Genomic DNA, 19,502 nt, shown 5'->3' with positions numbered 1-19,502 from the left:
ATTTCTACACCACCCTTCAGAACAGTGTCAGGAATGCACGTTTTACAGTCATAAAAAATAACTATGAGTTTCAAGCAAATCTTTGTAACCTAAATGTAAAAAATAGTTTCACCTTCTCTGAATAATGATAAAAACCTGCTTCCGAACTGAGAAACCTAGCTGTTGAAAGCTCAGATCCTGAGGGTTTCAGGTTGATTTATTCTAATTTATAAAAATGTAGCTGTAGTTGTTCAACCTGTGCTCTGCTCACCCAAATCAGTGATTAAAACAGTTCCAAACCCAAGAACACCACCCAGAGAACAGCCTTCCAGCAGTCCCCTCTCATTTAATATCGAGGCAGGGAGCTCCAATGTGAGTGCCTTGGCTAATCTCTGCTGGAGATATGTCATGGAGAGAATGATCTCTCAGGTCCTAAACCATTCAGAGCACCCTCATGTAAAAACAACACCAGCTGGATTTCCAGCTGGACTCTTACTGGAAGCCAGTTCAGCTGGTTTAATGCCCTCAAACTGAACCTCCTTTTCGTAAATGAGCTGAAGTAGCCTGCCCTTGCTTCAGCATTTGAATTGTCTCAAGGTGTAGTTCCATGCAGAATGCATCACATCAATCTACTCTCCATGCGTGTCTGGTAAGGAGTGAATCATATACGCAACTGGAGATGTAATTCTCATGAGCTTCACATAACAAAGAACTGCCGGGAGCCAAAACCAGTATCAAGGGCTATATGGTTTGCATACCACTGGGCACAGGTAACAAAAGTAAATGTTGCCCAGAGAAGAAGCATTGCGGGGGTCTTCCATTTCAATTAAGCCTGTATATTTGTCTCTTGTTTGGGAGTCTTTATGGTGCTAGTGCCTACTTTTGCTGGTATTGACTAGTGAAGAATTTTCATGCACTTTGCAAACAAAAGTGATCAGATTAGTGATCAGACTAAGCTATCTACTACCAATGAAATAAAACAGTGTCGTGGATCAAATGGTGTATTTTCTGTTCCCAGGCTCTTTTCTCTTCCTAGGACTGGCTTGCCAAAAATTCACCTCCATTTTGTCCTTGTGTACAAAAAGTTTCTAACCATTGTTTAGCTTTGAACATGGATCATGAGCATTGTACGTCCTATACATCCACACTATTTTTTACCATAAACGTGGACTGTTGTGTTAACAGATTTGACCGATGGTCCACTCTTCACATGGCAGGTATACTGGCCTTTATCAATATCACGCACTTTGTCAACAACAAGAATACTGTAGAAAATATTGGCATCTGTATTCCTTTGGCCAATGCGATTGGTTATAGATGCTCTGTGGTTTGCCTAGAAAGAAAAAAAATGTAAATCAAATATTATTAATTATTAAGAACATAAGACATTATTATTATTATTAATGATTATTGTTGTTTTTTTGATGATAGTGCCCAAGAACCCCAATTGGGATTCAAGCCCCTTGTGCCGTTCAATACACACAGAAAGACATGGTCTCCACCCCAAAGGGCTTACAAACTAAATTAGACACAATATAACGAGCAGCAATTAGTTATTATTATTTAAATTGCAATAGCATCCAAAATCTACTAGGCACTTTCTGAATACAGAAGAGGGCCAGACCATTATGTACAGTCTAAAATACAATGATACAATGAGTCGCAGCAATCTCATCCTTTATAGCCAATGCTACTTGGGCACTGCCCACAGAACCTTTAGTGCTAGTGGCAATGTGGAGTGCAATGTGAGAGTTGCCATTGGGACTCAATGCACATGGGCAAATTTCCCTGGCTCCAGGGTGAAAGGGGTAGAGGAGGACTAGCAAGCCCAGCTGCTCCTGTACCTTCTCCATTGTTCTTTCTCTGCAGTAGGCAGGGGCCGGGAAAGGAATGAGAGAGTTAAATTGAACAAGATTATCTGATTGCTCAGCAAGGGCTAGTGCAAGACATATTGGAACAGAGCGATGCTTTGGGGTTTTTCTATTCACAGTAAATGCAGGTCTTAGTTAACTGTGCTTGTGTAGCTGTCATGGCAGAACTGGATCTTAAGGAGGTATTGGATTTGGGTCCTATAACTCTTCCTAACCAAACCAATCCTCTGCTCTGCCTGTGTGACCCAGTGAACTAGAATGGCACTTCTCCATATAGGGTCCAAACCCCCAAGACAGGAAACACTGGTGTAGGGGGTGAAAGGCATATGTATTAACCCAGTGTGCCTGCTAACCTTTAAAATGTAATCCAGTTATTAATTACTATAGTACTACATCTACCAATTTTGCATATGGCTACATAGTGACTTCCCAACTTTAAATATTGACAGCTATAGGGCCCTGACACGGGGGAGTGCGTGGAAATGAGAACTGAGATGCGGTTAGGGGCAGAGTTATGTCGCACCTAGGAGATGAGGCTGAAGAATCCGAGTGATGCTGACAAGACATACAGACAATGAAAAAAGAACAGGAGTACTTGTGGCACCTTAAAGACTAACACATTTATTTGGGCATAAGCTTTCGTGGGCTATAGCGCACTTCATCAGATGCATGCAGTGGAAAATACAGTAGGAAGATATATATATATATATATATATATATATATATATACAGAGAACATGAAAAAATGGGTGTTGCCATACCAACTCTAACGAGACTAATCAATTAAGGTGGGCTATTACCAGCAGGAGAAAAAAAAACTTTTGTAGTGATAATCAGGATGGCCCATTTCAAACAGTTGACAGGAAGGTGTGAGTAACAGTAGGGGGGAAATTAGCATGGGGAAATAGTTTTTACTTTGTGTTAATGACCAATCCACTCCCAGTCCTTATTCAAGCCTAATTTAATGGTGTCCAGTTTGCAAATTAATTCCAGTTCTGCAGTTTCTTGTTGGAGTCTGTTTTGAAGTTTTTTTGTTGAAGAATTGCAACTTTTAGGTCTGTAATTGAGTGGCCAGGGAGGTTGAAGTGTTCTCTGACTGGTTTTTGAATGTTATAATTCTTGACATCTGATTTGTTTCCATTTATTCTTTTGCATAGAGACTGTCCGGTTTGGCCAATGTATATGGCAGAGGGGCATTGCTGGCACATGATGGCATATATCACATTGGTAGATGTGCAGGTGAACGTGCCTCTGATAGTGTGGCTGATGTGATTAGGTGCTATGATGGTGTCCTTTGAATAGATATGTGGACAGAGTTGGCAACGGGCTTTGTTACAAGGATAGGTTCCTGGGTAAGTGTTTTTGTTGTGTGGTGTGTGGTTGCTGGTGAGTATTTGCTTCAGGCTCAGGGGCTGTATGTAAGCAAGGACTGGCCTGTCTCCCAAGATCTGTGAGAGTGAGGGATCGTCCTTTAGGATAGGTGTAGATCCTTGATGATGCGCTGGAGAGGTTTTAGCTGAGGGCTAAAGGTGACGGCTAGTGGCGTTCTGTTACTTTCTTTGTTGGGCCTGTCCCGTACTAAGTGACTTCTGGATATTCTTCTGGCTCTGTCAATCTGTTTCTTCACTTCAGCAGGTGGGTATTGTAGTTTTAAGAATGCTTGATAGAGATCTTGTAGGTGTTTGTCTCTGTCTGAGGGATTGAAGCAAATGCAGTTGTATCTTAGACTTTGGCTGTAGACAATGGATCGTGTGATGTCATCTGGATGAAAGCTGGAGGCATGTAGGTAAGTATAGCAGTCAGTAGGTTTCCGGTATAGAGTGGTTTTTATGTTACCATCGCTTATTGGCATTGTAGTGTCCAGGAAGTGGATCTGTTGTGTGGACTGGTCCAGGCTGAGGTTGATAGTGGTATGGAAATTGTTGAAATCATGGTGGAATTCCTCAAGAGCTTCTTTTCCATGGGTCCAGATGATGAAGATGTCGTCAATGTAGTGCAAGTAAAGTAGGGGCATTAGGGGACGAGAGCTGAGGAAGTGTTGTTCTAAGTCAGCCATAAAAATGTTGGCATACTGTGGGGCCATGCAGGTATCAAAAGCAGTGCCATTGACTTGAAGGTATATATTCTTCAACAAAAAAACTTCAAAAACAGACTCCAACAAGAAACTGCAGAACTGGACTTCATTTGCAAAATGGACACCATTAAATTAGGCTTGAATAAGGACTGGGAGTGGATGGGTCATTAACACAAAGTAAAAACTATTTTCCCATGCTAATTTCCCCCCTACTGTTACTCACACCTTCTTGTCACACCTTCTTGTTTGAAATGGGCCATCCTGATTATCACTACAAAAGTTTTTTTTTCTCCTGCTGGTAATAGCCCACCTTAATTGATTAGTCTCGTTAGAGTTGGTATGGCAACACCCATTTTTTCATGTTCTCTGTATATATATATATATATATATATATATATATATATATCTTCCTACTGTATTTTCCACTGCATGCATCTGATGAAGTGGGCTGTAGCCCACAAAAGCTTATGCCCAAATAAATTTGTTAGTCTCTAAGGTGCCACAAGTACTCCTGTTCTTTTTGCTGATCCAAACTAACACGGCTAACACACTGAAAACAGCGACAAAGAGTCCTGTGGCACCTTAAAGACTAACAGACGTATTAGAGCATAAGCTTTTGTGGGCGAATACCCACTTCGTCAGATGTGCCTGACGAAGTGGGTATTCACCCATGAAAGCTTATGCTCCAATACGTCTGTTAGTCTTTAAGGTGCCACAGGACTCTGTGTCGCTTTTTACAGATCCAGACTAACACGGCTACCCCTCTGATACTTGACACTGAAAACAGACAATGAAGAGATTCCACAGGAAAGGGTGGAAGCAAGAGGAGTGGAAGATTGTGTTACCTGCAGCATGTTGAATAAAATGGAGAAGAAATAGGAGGCCAGAGAGGAGAAGATTTACAGTAGACAAGGTGTGTGCCAGGGTGTTAGCAGCAGGAACAGAGAAGGGGAGAATTCTGGAAACATTACAGAAAGAGAGAAATGACAAGATTTGGCAAGAGAATAGGGTGGAGCAGAAGATAAACTGAAGCTGAGGAGTTATTTCCTGTGACTCCCCCTCATCCTTTGGGCTCAGAGTTTATTTAACCCAGAACATCGTTATTGTCTTATAAAACAGTGAGAGCCCTATCATCTAAATAAAAACACAACACTACTTCACAGTGCAAAGTGTAATGTTAAGCAACAGATCATGGCAAGGCAACAATGTGCCACTCTAGCATGCTCAGAGTATTGTTTGTTGCTAAGTTATTTATTTCTGAGATGAAAAAATGTTAGCGCAAACAGCTACAGTCTGCTAGAAGCTGCTGGTGTAATCATTCTGACATCGTGTAATCATAATTTCAGGTTGTGATTAAGCACAATGACGGACATAATAAATGATCATGACTTGGATCTACAGTATAAATCAAACTGACATGAAAGGACTGGGAGCTGTAAACCTTAAACGAATGTCAAATTTCTTATCAGCTTAACACGGACTCCCTGGCAGTTGTTTCATAAATGACAAGTATTTATGAGGATGCTCCCAATCTGGGGGGAGGCAGGAGAGGGGAAATACATTCAAGATCATTCTTGTAGTTGTCAAAACAAGAGAATTGTTCATGTGACACTTAACAAATGAAATCTTGGCTAGCTGAATAGTAATATCTTTTCTAAACATGCTTGAGTCGGGTGCCTGACTGTCTGCCAGTCCTTTACATGAATGGGCTTAGAACGATGGTTTAACTGAAAACTTTTCTGTTACAAAAGAGAACTTGGCACTGGGTGATAAATTTCTATTACTTCACTGAACCCAAGAAGAAGTTCCCAAGGATGAAACAATTCTCCTGTTCACTCCTGATTATGCAATATACCGCAGTGTATTGTGTAAACATGTTTACTTATTCAATTAAGCAAAATAATAATTGTAAAAAGGCAATAAAAGACATGTCAGTGAGGGTCATGACTATGGAATGCCAAGTATGGCAAGTATTTCAAGCCAAAATTCCTATTGGGGTTGCTTATTAATGGGATGATGTTTTAGAAAATAAGTAGCATTTTTACATACAGACCAAAGCACTCACCTCACCAGGGTAACTCCATGTCATCTGAACTCTTGTGTTCCAGGCTGCAGCAACTGTACAGTTAACGGCCAGGGTGTCTCCTTTCAGCAATTTGATTAGGTTTGGGGTGTTTAGTTGGACATCAAATATTGTGTTGGCTGCAGATCACAAAGAGAAAGGAAAAATGAATATCATCACACCAACATAGTGCCATGTTTACAAGACTGAGACAGGTGAACGCTACTCACTTTGTCGGTGCGTTAGGTATTTTGTACTATACTTATGCCCGTCAACGGTTGTCTCGCAGCTCATGAGACCTATGAATCTGTATGTTGCCTTTGGTATTATAAAGCCTTTCGTGCTATCCCAAATTATTGTCTTCCCATCAGGAATCAGAGTTTCTAGTGGAATCTGAAAACGAAGAACATATTTGATAAAACTAATCCATTTTTATTTCCACAGAGCCCCCTCCCCAAAAACCTTCGGAGGCTTAATAAAAAGGAATTTAAAAAACAAATCTAAAAAGTGCCAATCAACTCACAAATGACAAGATTTAATTAGGCATAATTTCAAGTAAATGTTTTATGTTAAATTAAAAGAAAATCTGGGTGCAGAATGTGAAGGTTTCATTTGCATCCATCATTACATTATTTACTGCAGAATGTAAATTAATATACAAATGAATGACACTAGCCTTAGCCTAGGAGCTTAGTCTGCCTACAATGCTATTGGCTTTCATTGGCAGTCAAAGTGCCTCAGACAGACAGACTTTGTAATTAACTATCCTGGTGTGGCTATTGAGAAAGAAATACACATTTTCCCCTACGGTTGACGGATTAACTTCCTCTGCTGTCATCTTGTGCCTTTAACAAATGCCAGCTCAGAATCCATTTTATGAGTCTCTTGATTTCTGTTGTCTTCTAAGGGCACTGGATTGTTTCAGAAAGAGTGTGAATAATATGTGCACATGTTCCCAAACTGACACATCACAATATAGGGGCTTCTCATGACTATCACAGCACACAATCCATGAATCATAAGGCCGCAGAGCTTCCTCAGTCATGCTAATTGTAGTTCTTACTGGAAAATGAAGAAAGCCACAGGAGGTTGTGACCTTAATTTTTCAGAAGTGATTAGTAATTTTTGGTGCCCAACTTGAGACACATTAATTGGGCCTTATTTTCAGAGGGTCAGTGCTCAGCACTGAAAATCAGGGACCTTTAAGGCATCTCAGGCTGAGTACCCAAAACTGAGGAATCAAAAATCATTAGTCATCTCTGAAACTTTAGTCCCAAAAGTCCAATAGAATCCCTGGCACATGGGAGTTACAGTTAGGAAATAATCAAATGCTCTGGCAGTCGTAGCAGTTAAATTTTACGTGATCACCTTCTGAATTTAAAACCCATTTTGATACAACAAAAACTGCAAAGGCAAAATATGATACCAGCATTGTGGTTCACACAAAAACATGTTTAGAAGTCTTGTTTTCTCATCATCCCAGGTATTCTTTTCACTATGTAGCATCTTGAACATCATCATCGGACAATTACGTATTTTCTATCTCCTGCCCTTCAAATGTATTAATGTCTTTTGTTACTGTAACAAAAATCCCCCTTCTTGAAAAACCTGGCAATGGGCAAAAGGCTCCGAATACAGAAATTCACAATGCCATTTTTTATTGTCATGTTTTATAGAAGAACTGCACATTTTTTTTAAGATTACTCCCAGCTGAGCTGAGGTGTACTAGTGTTCTAAGAAAGGACTGGTGTGTGCACCTTCCCCCGCCCCCAGTCAACAAAGCACCTTCGTCACTGCCACTTCTTTCTGCCGCCAGCCTTGCTGCATTCCTTTCACCTCTTTCCTTCCCCCTTGCTTGACCAGAGAACTTGTCTTCTGGCCATCCCTCCTCTTCCTGCAGCCAAAGCCTTAGGGATGGATGCCCAGAATTTGGGGGCTTGTGACTAGATGGCTTCTTCCTGCACAGAACACCTTCCCTCTGAAATGTGGCACCCTCAGTGCTGCCTATTCAGCACAGGCCTAAAGCTGCCCTCAAGATCCCCCTCGTCATCGCATGCCATTTCCCCTGACAGACATGAATGAGAATAATTATAGCTGGCACAAAAGTGCTGCAGTAGAATAGAATTCCTTATCTTTACAACATCTGATAAGAAGCTATAATAAGCTTGCAAATCACAGGGGACTGTATGTGTTACACGCATAAGCACAGTCCATTACTTTATAGCCTGCTGGCTGACACTCAGCAGTGCCTTGTATTCTAGGGACGGCGCTATTGTAGTTACTATTTCTACATACAAACAGTATGTTTAACCAGTTCACGGCTCCTGTTTTCAAGCCATCCAGCTGGATTTATCCCCCGCTGGTTCAGTGGAGGTGCAGGTTGTCCTTATTGTTTCACTGCTGCATTCCCCCAGGGGTTCTGCTAGGAGATAAGAGGAGGATTCGATTTGCAGTCCAGGCTCCACGGGAGCCCCACAAGCAGATGCTGCCCAGGGCGAGCTGAATTCCTATTCATTAATTAATCAGGTAATACATTTGCATTAGCCTAGCTTTGGGGCTAAGAGTGTTGTTCATCTAGCCTTAGTACATAGCACATGCTACCCTTTAGCTAGAAAAGCTCTTAACACTGACCCTCTCTGGGAGTGGCACAGGGCGAGGGAGAGAGTCTAAATTACTAGAATAAACCATTACAAACTTAATCTCATTTTGTGAAGCTGGAGTATAGTTTGAAAGGTTCACAGACCCTCAGGCTCCAGGAGCCCCACCCATCCCTAATGCAAATCCATGCACAAACTATTTACTAGTCCTGCACCTCTCAGAAATGGTTAGCGTTACATAAGCAGCTTGGGGATCTAAAAAAAAGTGTGTGTGGGCAACTTCAGTTACCATCAAGGACACATTAGACAACTGAAATCCGTGACTAATGAAAATTAAAAGCAGGGCATGAAAGTGAAGTCCTCTGGGATCCTACACAGCAAAGCTGGTCTCCTGTGGCTGAGTCAGATCAAAAAGTCCAAGGTGCTCCAATCAGCTGTTCTCTGAGGAGAGGAGAGCTGAGGTTTTCTTCCAACGGGAAAGAACCAAAATAGGCCAGGTCCTCACCTTTAAGGCCTTTCACAACTCTTCCCATCCCTACTTATTTGGTCTTGTATCTTACTGTGCCACCCTCAGCGCTCACTCCATTCCACCAATGCCATTACCCTCTGTGACCTGCTTGCCCACTTTCCCCACCAGCTTCTCCATGCTGCCCTGATGCACAGAGCCACTGTGACTGAGCCACTACCCTCTCCTCCTTCAAATCACTCCACTTCTACCAGGGGGCCAGCAGGAAACCACTGGTGACTGATTTTTTAAAAAGTTGAAATGTTCCAGAATCATTTGTTGTTAGAAGAATGAGGAGTACTTGTGGCACCTTAGAGACTAACAAATGTATTTGGACATAAGCTTTCGTGGGCTAAAACCCACTTCATCAGATGCATGGAGTGGAAAATACAGTAGGAAGATTTTTTATATCATGTTCTCTGTATATACATATATACAGAGAACATGAAAAGATGGGGGTTGCCATACCAACTCTAACAAGACAAATCAATTAAGGTGGGCTATTATCAGCAGGAGAAAAAAAACTTTTGTAGTGATAATCAGGATAATCAGTTGTTGTTATTATTATTTTATTTTATTTTATATTCCCATGGCACCTAGAAGCTCTAGTCATGGACTAGGACCTCACTATATTAGGTGCTGTACAAACATAGAATAAAAAGACAGTCCCTGCCCCCAAAAAACTTACCATCTAAAGAGAGCCAACAGATGGAGTCAACACATGAGGGAGTACAAGAAAACAATGAGACAATATTGGTCAGCATAGCCTAAGTAAACATGGGATTATTATACATCTAGGTACTTATATCACCCACATCACCATAGCTGCTAAGTTGCCCTAGTCACCCTCTTCTCTTCTTGTTTCCAATTAGACTGTCAGGGACTGTCTTTCTATGTGTACAGCACCTAATGCAATGAACCCTGATCCTGCCTGGGGTCTTACGGCCCTACCACAATACAATATTGAAAGCCTATGAATGTAGTAGAGATACGATTCCCATATGTTTTGTAAGATATATTGTATTAAAAATGCCAATTTAAAGCATACTGAAATGTGTAATAGATTTTGAAATATCTACATCTTTCTTCAGGTGAGAAGGAGGAATCTGATTTCGGGAAGGAAGGGCCTATAAAACCTCCTATTCTTGTGGTAAATAATTCCCTAATCTTCTGCCCCTTTTTTTGTTTTGTTTTTCAAACACGTTAATACTGTTGGCATTCTCAGCCAGGAGGAACAAATAAGTAGACAAAACAACTGCTCCAAGAAATGGTTCCTTCAAGGTGGGGCTGAGGCAAGTTACCCTGGTGATACTGCTGCTGCTATGGTGCCCATTTGACCTTTGGACAAAGGTTACCATAAGCAGTGTCAATGGTGGTTTCGGCAATGTGACAATCTGTCTACTAAGAATCAGACCAGGGGTCGGCAACCTTTCAGAAGTAGTGTGCCAAGTCTTCATTTATTTACTCTAATTTAAGGTTTCGCGTGCCAGTCATACATTTTAACGTTTTTAGAAGGTCTCTTTCTATAAGTCTATAATATATAACTAAACTATTGTATATAAAGTAAATAAGATTTTTAAAATGTTTAAGAAGCTTCATTTAAAATTAAATTAAAATGCAGAGCCCCCTGGACTGGTGGCCAGGACCCAGGCAGTGTGAGTGCCATAGGTTGCCTACCCCTGAATTAGACCAAAACCATTAACTAACTCTACAGGTCGTCGAACAATGAGAAAAAGATTTTCAGTTGCTATAGACCTAGGCTAGATTTGAAGTCGTGACCCAGAAATGAAAAGTTCCATCTTCCTTTTCCAATCCCCTGTACTGTCTTAATCTCTGGCTGCAAGATTTGTATGGCTCTTTCTGTGTTGTGTATGTTGATTGCCATCTTGTGCAATACACAAGCATTGGCCCACACACTTAACTTGAAGTTATAGCAGCTACGCATCTCAAAGCTCACATAAAACTGCAATTACATTTGTACAATAGGTAATTACAGTATTTCACTGCTTAACATCATCCATAGCGCTAGAGATGAATAATAAAATTTCCCCACATTGCACCATTGAAACTAAAAGGTAACAATACTAAGAGAAACAAAATGTGAATGGCAGTGTCTCCACAGGACTTCAGGATTGAGTCCACTCAAAAGGGAGGAATCGCTTCCCTAGGAAGTGTGAAACGTGCCTGAGAACCTATTTTCTGAATTCCTGTTAACGCAGGATAGAGACCTAATGGCTCTATGCTGTTCTTCCAGTTACAGAAGTTCCAGGACAGGAATCCTTGCTTTTCACTTCATTGCTAAGTGGAAAACAGAATGACTGCTTTGCCAGCTAGCCATAAATACTATGACAGCAGTTGTGAAATAAATCTCAGGCCTCTCGTAATTGTTGCATAAGCAAAAAAATTGCTGGAGCCTACATCCACTGGTTTCATAGCATGACAAATAACCAAGTACATGATCTAAGCACCTGTAGTTTACATATTCCAGGAAATTCTGGTATGAACGAGGGATGCACATTTCTTTTTCCTGGAATGCAAAAAGTATACGTAACCAATTCCCTTAGTTAAGGCCAGGCTCCTCCTCCCTTATAAACTGTGTTACATCTGACTTTGATGCTATAGAGAGCCTCATGATCCTACACCACAAACTTCAGCTTCAAGGGCAGTGGATACTGCATGGCAGTGGAGGAAGAGTGGTGGGTATAAATATCATCCATCAGAAGAGGAGGGAAAGGAGAAACTCATTTAAAAGAAGATCCTTGCAGAATGCTTAGTGAAACAGGAGTTTTCCCAGCTCGGAATTAAATACACTGAGGTTTAAGACACAACAAGGAAACATTTTTAACCCCACAACTTCCAAAATCTAAAAAATAGATTCTTATTCTACAACACACACACTTCAGCCCCGGCCCCATTTATTCTTTGCTTCTACAGCCATCAAATTTTCTGCACAAGCCAACCCTGCTCCACACCTCACCAAGGAATTGTGCTCCAGAATAAAAAGTGCTTTAATCTATAGAGATCACTTTTAGATTCAAGTTGTTTATTTTCTCTGCATTTTTAGCTTCCTTTAATGTGATTTAGCAGTTGGAAACAAGGAGGAAAGTTAGTGTCATGTCACCAGCCAGGTCTCTACAGACCATGAGCAAGTGCTCCATGGACCACTGCAGTTTGAGAACCTCTAACTTAAGATAAAACACAAGGGCCACATCTCAGCTGGTGTAAGTCAGCCTAGACAATGAAGCATTGAAATCAGTGGATCTATGTTGATTCTCACCAGCTGAAAATCTGGCCCCATGTGTCTTATTTGAACAGTTCATCAGTTTTCTTGAGTCCTGTCTCACTATTTCCTGCTGTTTTACACAAAGAGTTGACCTTCTCTTTCCTGCAACAATACTGTTCATCTATTCCTTCACATATGGAGCTCTCTCCAGACACAGATAAAGCATCTCATCCTTGACTTGCACAGCTCTCCTGTTCCATGAGCTGTCATCTCTATTTAAACTAAACAAGCATAACATTAGCAAAGAAGTACTGTTCTCATCTTGATGCCTGGGGATTTACTTCGTGTATGTAATTCTACTAGCTTCCTTGGGAGCCATGTGCATACATTTCTATGCATCAAGCACTTCAGCCATCACCCTCTGGGTCAATGGGAGTATCCTTATTGATTTCAGTGGTTGGACCAGGTTCCAAGAGGAGACTGTGCCCTAAATCATAGGTGCCCCCAGAATATATAGTTAACATTTAACACAGGGGAACAAGTGATTTGCTCAAACGCTCCAGTCATTAAAATAGTTGCAAAAAAGTAATGCAGCACATTTATATCTGCAGGAACACTTTCAAAAATATACGTGGATAAGGTACCTTTTTTAAAGTAACAGCAACGTTTGGTGCCGTGACTCTGCATGGAATGATCATCTCTCCTCCATCAGTCATGTGTATAATTTTGGGTATGTCACTGTGCAGCTCTACAAATGGACTGCCTGTATCTACAGAGAAGGATAAAAAGAAAAGGTAATGTTTGAAACATTACAACAGCATAGAAAATGTGCGGCTAACTTAACCAAACTATACTAACGAATTACCACAACAACTAAAAAGAGCCTTCTCATTTATTATGGTAAATCTGAAGGGCCTAGAGAAAATTCTCACCACAGGCCCCATATCTCTTTAAAAATGGTTCTTTCATTATTTACAGATAACTACAACAAAGGATCAGTCAGTTCTCCCTGACTATCAGTGTTAATAAGTTTCCAAAATAGCTGTTCCATTTACTTTCATTATTTAGGGCTGGTAAAATATTTTTGCAGTGTATAAAAGATCACTAATCATTAATAATCAACACACAGCATTTCTTTACATTTTTGCATCATCTTTAATATTATATATATATATATATATATATATATAATATAGGTGATGTTAAGTAAACAGATTTTTTTCTAGTTATTGCATCTCACATGTGGCTCAGATATAAATAAAATACTATATTTCATAGTGTTTGTGTTCATTTATTTTTTATTGTCATTGGAAGAAGTTATTACATGGGACTGAGCTGGAATTCACCTATCAAGAAACACCCCCACACACACCCCCAGGGCCTGTTCCTGCTCCCCTGGAAGTCAATAGCAAAACTCACATTGGCTTCAGTAAGACTAGGACTGGGATCCTAAACATGGTCATTAAGTCAGATATTCAAGTAGCTCTTAGAATATGGACAAGAAAGCGTTAATAATTGCCTTCCTTCCTACTGGCACCATATATCTGTGTCTCTTTTGTAAGTGACAAGGTGCCTGAAAATGTCAGGGAAACATTTATTTCATTTAACTCAACAACTGAGACTTGACAGTATAATTTACTGTCTCCTTAAGCAATCACCTTTGACAAAAGGCATTGGCACAAATAGCCCACATTGGAAATAGGGAATATTACTGTTGCTTTTGCAAATGTTTTATTATTTGTGTTGTTTAACCAAGACGGACAAGAGCCACAAACTCTGGGTCTAAATCCTGTTTTCAGGTGGTCAGATCTGGGGGATTGGTTTTACTTTAGTTCTGGTGCATTTTCAGACAAATTCTGCTGTTTTCACTCAGTCCGAATCCAATATATAGCAATAGTATTCTTCCTTCCAAGATTTGGCCATTTGTGAATGTTGAAATAGAGTATCACTATCAAATTATCCCAATCATGAATCTCTGCACATTCCTATATGTTCACTGAAGCAGCTACTCTTTTAAATACATTGCTTTTGCTTCTCTTTCACTCAAGAGTATGTACATCACTTCACATAGTAATAAAATACTTTAAGATCCCCATTTCTTATTAGACTACGCAAATTAAAGTACATCTGAGGCACAGGGCAGGAGGGGAAGCAATTCTGCACTTACTTACAATGGGCTAAATTCAGAAGTACCTTAGAGTACCCCTGCGCAAGTGAGAGCACAGTTTTGCCCGAAGAGTTTAAGGAGATTTAATAGATGAGATCAAATTGTTGCATGAAGAAAATCATTTAAAATTGAAAGCCTGGATCAGAGTCAGATCTGTTGTGATCGCAAAAGGAGCTCATGCATAGTAGAGACTGTGTATGCAATAAAAATATTTCAAGACTTGTTAGTCTAACATTTCCTTTGCAATATGATTCAAGGAAAGACCAAGACTGCGCTTGCTTGTACCATTGTAAAAGAAACATTTTTGTTTTGCAGGGGCTGCAGTTATGGAAGAGGTCACTAGACCTTTAACATCACCAGTGAAACAGACTTATTACTCCCCTAAGGCTCATTCATCCTTGTCACAAAATTAAGAGCTACTTTCCAAAACCAGCAAACTTTGCAGAGTAGTTTCCTGTATTATAATCTCCAGATCGTTACAAGTGTGAGGAAGAGCTGCCCTGAAGATTACCGGTACTGTCTCCAGACAAAGTGTCACCACTAACTGATGCCAACATTGCTCTAGTGGGAGCTGTACTGCCCTAACCTCACAGGACTCCCTGTCTGTCTAGAGGTGGTGACAGGAAACCAGCACAAAATGTGAAGAACTCTTTTTTCCCTTAATGGAAACATGCCTCTGCCATTCACACTTGGAGGAAACAGTCAAGTGCTGTCAAACAAAGCTAAAAAAGTTTTCTTGACTCCTCTGAATGCAATTATTACATTTGAAGGTGGCTTTCCCCTGTAAATCTGAAATTACAATTACACATTAGAGCATTTAGACATAAAGAGCCACCCACAGCTATAGCTCGATTCACGTGCAGAATTCCCATTGACATCACTAGGGAGTTCCGCCATGGACTGAGGGCAGTATGTGGCCCAAAGCCCTCCAAATGTCTTCCTGCTTTTGATTAAAAGGAATATGCATCATGTTTCCTAGCAGTATTTTGTTTTCATAATTACTTTGGAGGCTTTTCCTAAGCCCCTTTGATTTTATTCTCCTTCCTTCTTAATGGTCATAAGGGGATATAGTGATTACTTCAGGACTAGCAGCTGGTGCTAGAGTAACAAGTCGGAATACTCCAATGAGATAGGACCTTTCTTCCCCAATTAATAAACCCTCCTGATCCCATCTTAGTCTTTTCTCCCTGCACCTCCAGCCTACCTATTGCTAGCAGCTCCTGCCATGTTTTCCTTCTGATTGCCAGAGATTAATCTTTCCTTCCTGAGGTGATGTAACACAGTGGTGAATTAGGCCCTTAAAGTCTAAATCTGACTTCCCTCCCCTATTTTTCTGGGCCATCTCCAATGATGAAATTTCTCCACCCTTTGGGCCTGATTCACCGCTCCACTTTTACGCTGGCGTAACTAACTCTAGGGGTAAAAGCAGAGTAACACTGTGGTGAATCAGGCCATGGGGGTATAATTCTGACTTTGAACAGAGTGGTTTATCTTCAAAAAAGAGTATTTTCAGCAATGTTGAAGACCACAATAGCACAATGTATTAAGCTCCTTTGGCTTTAAGTATTTCATTGGGAGGAGCATGTTTATTTTTTGCTAAACAACTGGCCACAACTGAGGAGGAAAAAAAATCCTGAATATTTGCATAAGTTGGAGGTCGCTTCTTACTGAATATTATATTTTAAAACAATAATTGCATCTGCAGTTAGTGGTTTTGTACTGTGTTTAACCAGGTTACCCGCAATATTTCCCACTCACAATCAATGTGAGGCCACAAAAAGTAGTCACAGAATCACATAACTCATGAAGGTCATTTGCTGTATTGTCTGTGAACATATATAGCAGCTATTTTATTTAACTGGTTATAAAACAGATTAAAACATAAGAGCCTTAATTCAGGCAAATATTATGGCAAATATCTTGCAAAAACAATTGGATTAGCACATATTGGAATGGCACAGTCAGAAAAACGGATGCTCCTCCTTTCCATACTCTGTGCCCTCAGGTTCCTTAACTTCAACTATACAAGTCTCTGCCTCTGAAAAAGATTTGGAGGTCATAGTGGACAATCAACTGAACAAGAGTTCCCAATGTGATGCTGTGCCTAAAGAAGCTAATGTGATCTTGGGATACATAACCAGGAACCTCAAGTAGGAACAGAGCGGTTATTTTAACTCTATAGTTGGCACTGGTGTGATCACTGCTGGAATATTGTGTCCAGTTTGGTGCACAAAATTCAAGAAGGATGTTGATAAGTTGGAGAGGGTTCAGAGAAGAGCCACAAAAATGATTAAAGGATTAGAAAACATGGCTTACAGTGATAGACTCAAAGAGTTTAGTCTATTCAGATTAACAAAGAGAAGGTTAAGAGATGACTTGATTACAATCTATTTGTCTCTATATGGGGAACAAATATTTAATAATGGGATCTTCAATCTAGCAGAGAAAGGTAGAACATGTTCCAATGGCAGGAAGTTGAAGATAGACAAATTCAGACTGGAAATAAAGTGTGAATTTTTAACAGTGAGGGTAATCACCCATTGGAACAATTTACCAAGGGTCATGATGGATTCTCCATCACTGACAATTTTTAAATCAAGGTTACATGTTTTTCCATACAATATGCTCTAGGAATTATTTTGAGGAAGTTCTATGGTCTGCGTTATACAGGAGGTCAGACTAGATCACTAGGTCCCTTTGGTCTTGGAATCTAGGAGTCTATGAAAGTCAAAAAACACAGAGATAAAAATGTCAGAAGCAAACTCTATGGGTGAAACCCTGGTGCCACTGAAGGCTATGGGAGTTTTGCCATTCTACTTAATGGGGCCCAGATACCTGTTTATATCATGCTTATCATAGTAGTATCTCAGGCTCAAAAGAAATGGTTTCTCAACTTACAGAGAATACCTTTCTCCCATTCATAAAGACATTTTTAAGGACCAAATTCTGTCCTCAGATATACTCATGTAAATTGCATTAAAATCCATGGGCCAAATTCTTCTTTCATTTACATTAATGCAACCCTTGACTTCAGTTATACCAGTGCAATTTCATGGAAGTCAATTGGGTTGCATCGGTGAAACTGAAAGGAGAATTTAGCACAGTGGGAATGGACTGTGCACAGAATCTGGCCTTAAGTGGACAAAATTACTTCTAGAAGCCCTTCAGTCTTCTTTTTCTTTCCTAGCCCCAAAAATAATGGCCCTCCAGTGAAAATGACTGCTGGACATTGAAGAAAGAGTGACATTGAGACATAAAATAGTACACTTAGAAATAAACCCAGAACAAGAATAACTTGGCAAGCAAAATCCAAAGTACAGAGGAGTTGAACATCTCAAGACTAAAGCACTTATCTTCAAACACAATGGGCTTATCGACATGGTGGGGCAGTGCACTTTACTGGGGTATGATTTCTAAAATGCATTGATATGTTACACATTAATTGGTCAGTGTCAACCCTGCTGGTGCACACTAACGGTTTCCTAGCACGCTTCAACAATACATCAAAGCACAGTTAGGAACGGGCACATGCTTTTTACACATTGCGAGTAGTCCCAGTAAATCCAATGGAACTACTCACAATACGCAAAGTGAAGCCTACATCCACAGGAACGGAAACAGCAAGTGATTTATGTCAATGTGTTCTAGGGGGCTCTATTTTGTAGGAGGAACTTTCTTATGCACTGAAAATTTATCCACATACTGCATACAGCTGTAATATAGTTTAAACTAGTTTCCTTTTCATAACAAATGTGCTATTACATTATTGACTTTGACAATCTGTTAGCCAAAAAGTACAATTCATATGATAGAGCTGTGCCAAATCGCAGAGATGGATCATGAAAGGGATAAGGGAGGTGAAGAGCCTCCCACACTGGGAACATTGGGGCAAGTTGTTCCATGGCCAGGTTATTACTGATTTTTAAAAAATGTACAGGAAGAAAATAATCTAAATCTTTGGTCAATGTTCAGAGATTTGGGTTTTTTTGTTTGTTTTTTAGTTTTTTTTTAAAGTCACACCTTTACCAGCTAAATTCTCCTGATACTGGGGTTTTTGAACTTTAAACCAAAGTTTTTGGAGAGCTGTTGTTAAACAGTCTGCCTCTTCTGAGATGTAATATCATGCAGGGTTATGAAAAGTTAATCTATTAAAGTCCCATTTAAATCCATTCCAACTTGAAGGCTTGATTCAGCCAGCTGCCAACAACTGGAACTCCCAGTGATGTCAAAGGGAATTCTGTGCACCAAGGGCTTGCAGGGTGTGACTCTAGGGTTTCAAAATGTGCTCCCAAAAAACAAGCACTTTGAAAGTCCAAAGGCTTAAATTTTTCAGGGTCCACTAATCCTGGGGGCCTTCATTTTTGATTGCTCCACTTGAAACACTTAGTCATCTAATCTTGGGCACCCAAAAAATTGAAACAACCAAAATTAGAGGACATGTTTGAAACTGTGGTCATTGGTGATCTATGAATGTGGCTACTTTAAATTGCAATGAAGTAAAATCTTGTTTAGTTGCTTCATCTTCAAGATCTGGTACCCACAATATTGTAAGAGGGGCACATAGCAGGAGTATCGTTGAATATTTCATCATCCATGGAATAGTGCCAAGGAGATAAATTAGCATACATGAACACTGACAATGCTAGAAAAGACCTTGAAGAATGACAAGTTGGAGACCGATAATCGGATTAGGACTATACAAAACAATTCTCATTGCTGACCAAGCTGCAAGCCAGTTAGCAGGCTCCCCTCAAATTCAGTGACAGATTTGGTGAGAATGAAAAAGGCAGTTGCCATGGCTGAAAACTTAACCTACTTTGCTGTAAAGAAAGAAAGACCATTTGATGTGAAACTGGCTAAATTTCCTCTATAAAGATAGAGATGATTTCCTTCTGGGGAAAAATTCTCAAGTTTGCTAGTATGAAAATGTTGCTACTGCCTACATGTGAACTGGCCAGAGGCAATGGCAATATGGCAACCTGGAACCAGCATTTGTTTGAATTCCTGCAAAGCTCTAGGATTAA

At 40.2% G+C, this 19,502-nt stretch overlaps 1 protein-coding gene across 1 annotated transcript in view; it reads right to left on the bottom strand.

The window, feature by feature from the left end:
• FLT1 (fms related receptor tyrosine kinase 1) overlaps positions 1 to 19,502 on the bottom strand; it is a 146,209-nt gene that overhangs the window by 101,437 nt on the left and 25,270 nt on the right. The window contains exons 4-7 of the mRNA XM_054015378.1: positions 12,956 to 13,080; positions 6,217 to 6,379; positions 5,990 to 6,126; positions 1,138 to 1,312 (exon numbers count right to left, since the gene is read on the bottom strand). Of these exons, the coding sequence (XP_053871353.1) occupies positions 1,138 to 1,312; positions 5,990 to 6,126; positions 6,217 to 6,379; positions 12,956 to 13,080 (600 nt within the window). The remainder of the gene's footprint in view (positions 1 to 1,137; positions 1,313 to 5,989; positions 6,127 to 6,216; positions 6,380 to 12,955; positions 13,081 to 19,502) is intronic.

The sequence above is a fragment of the Malaclemys terrapin genome, chromosome 1 (genome assembly GCF_027887155.1).
Source record: "Malaclemys terrapin pileata isolate rMalTer1 chromosome 1, rMalTer1.hap1, whole genome shotgun sequence".
Lineage (NCBI taxonomy): Eukaryota > Metazoa > Chordata > Testudines > Emydidae > Malaclemys > Malaclemys terrapin.
Note: the sequence above shows the minus strand (reverse complement) of the source record. Positions and strands in the feature narration are given on the sequence as shown.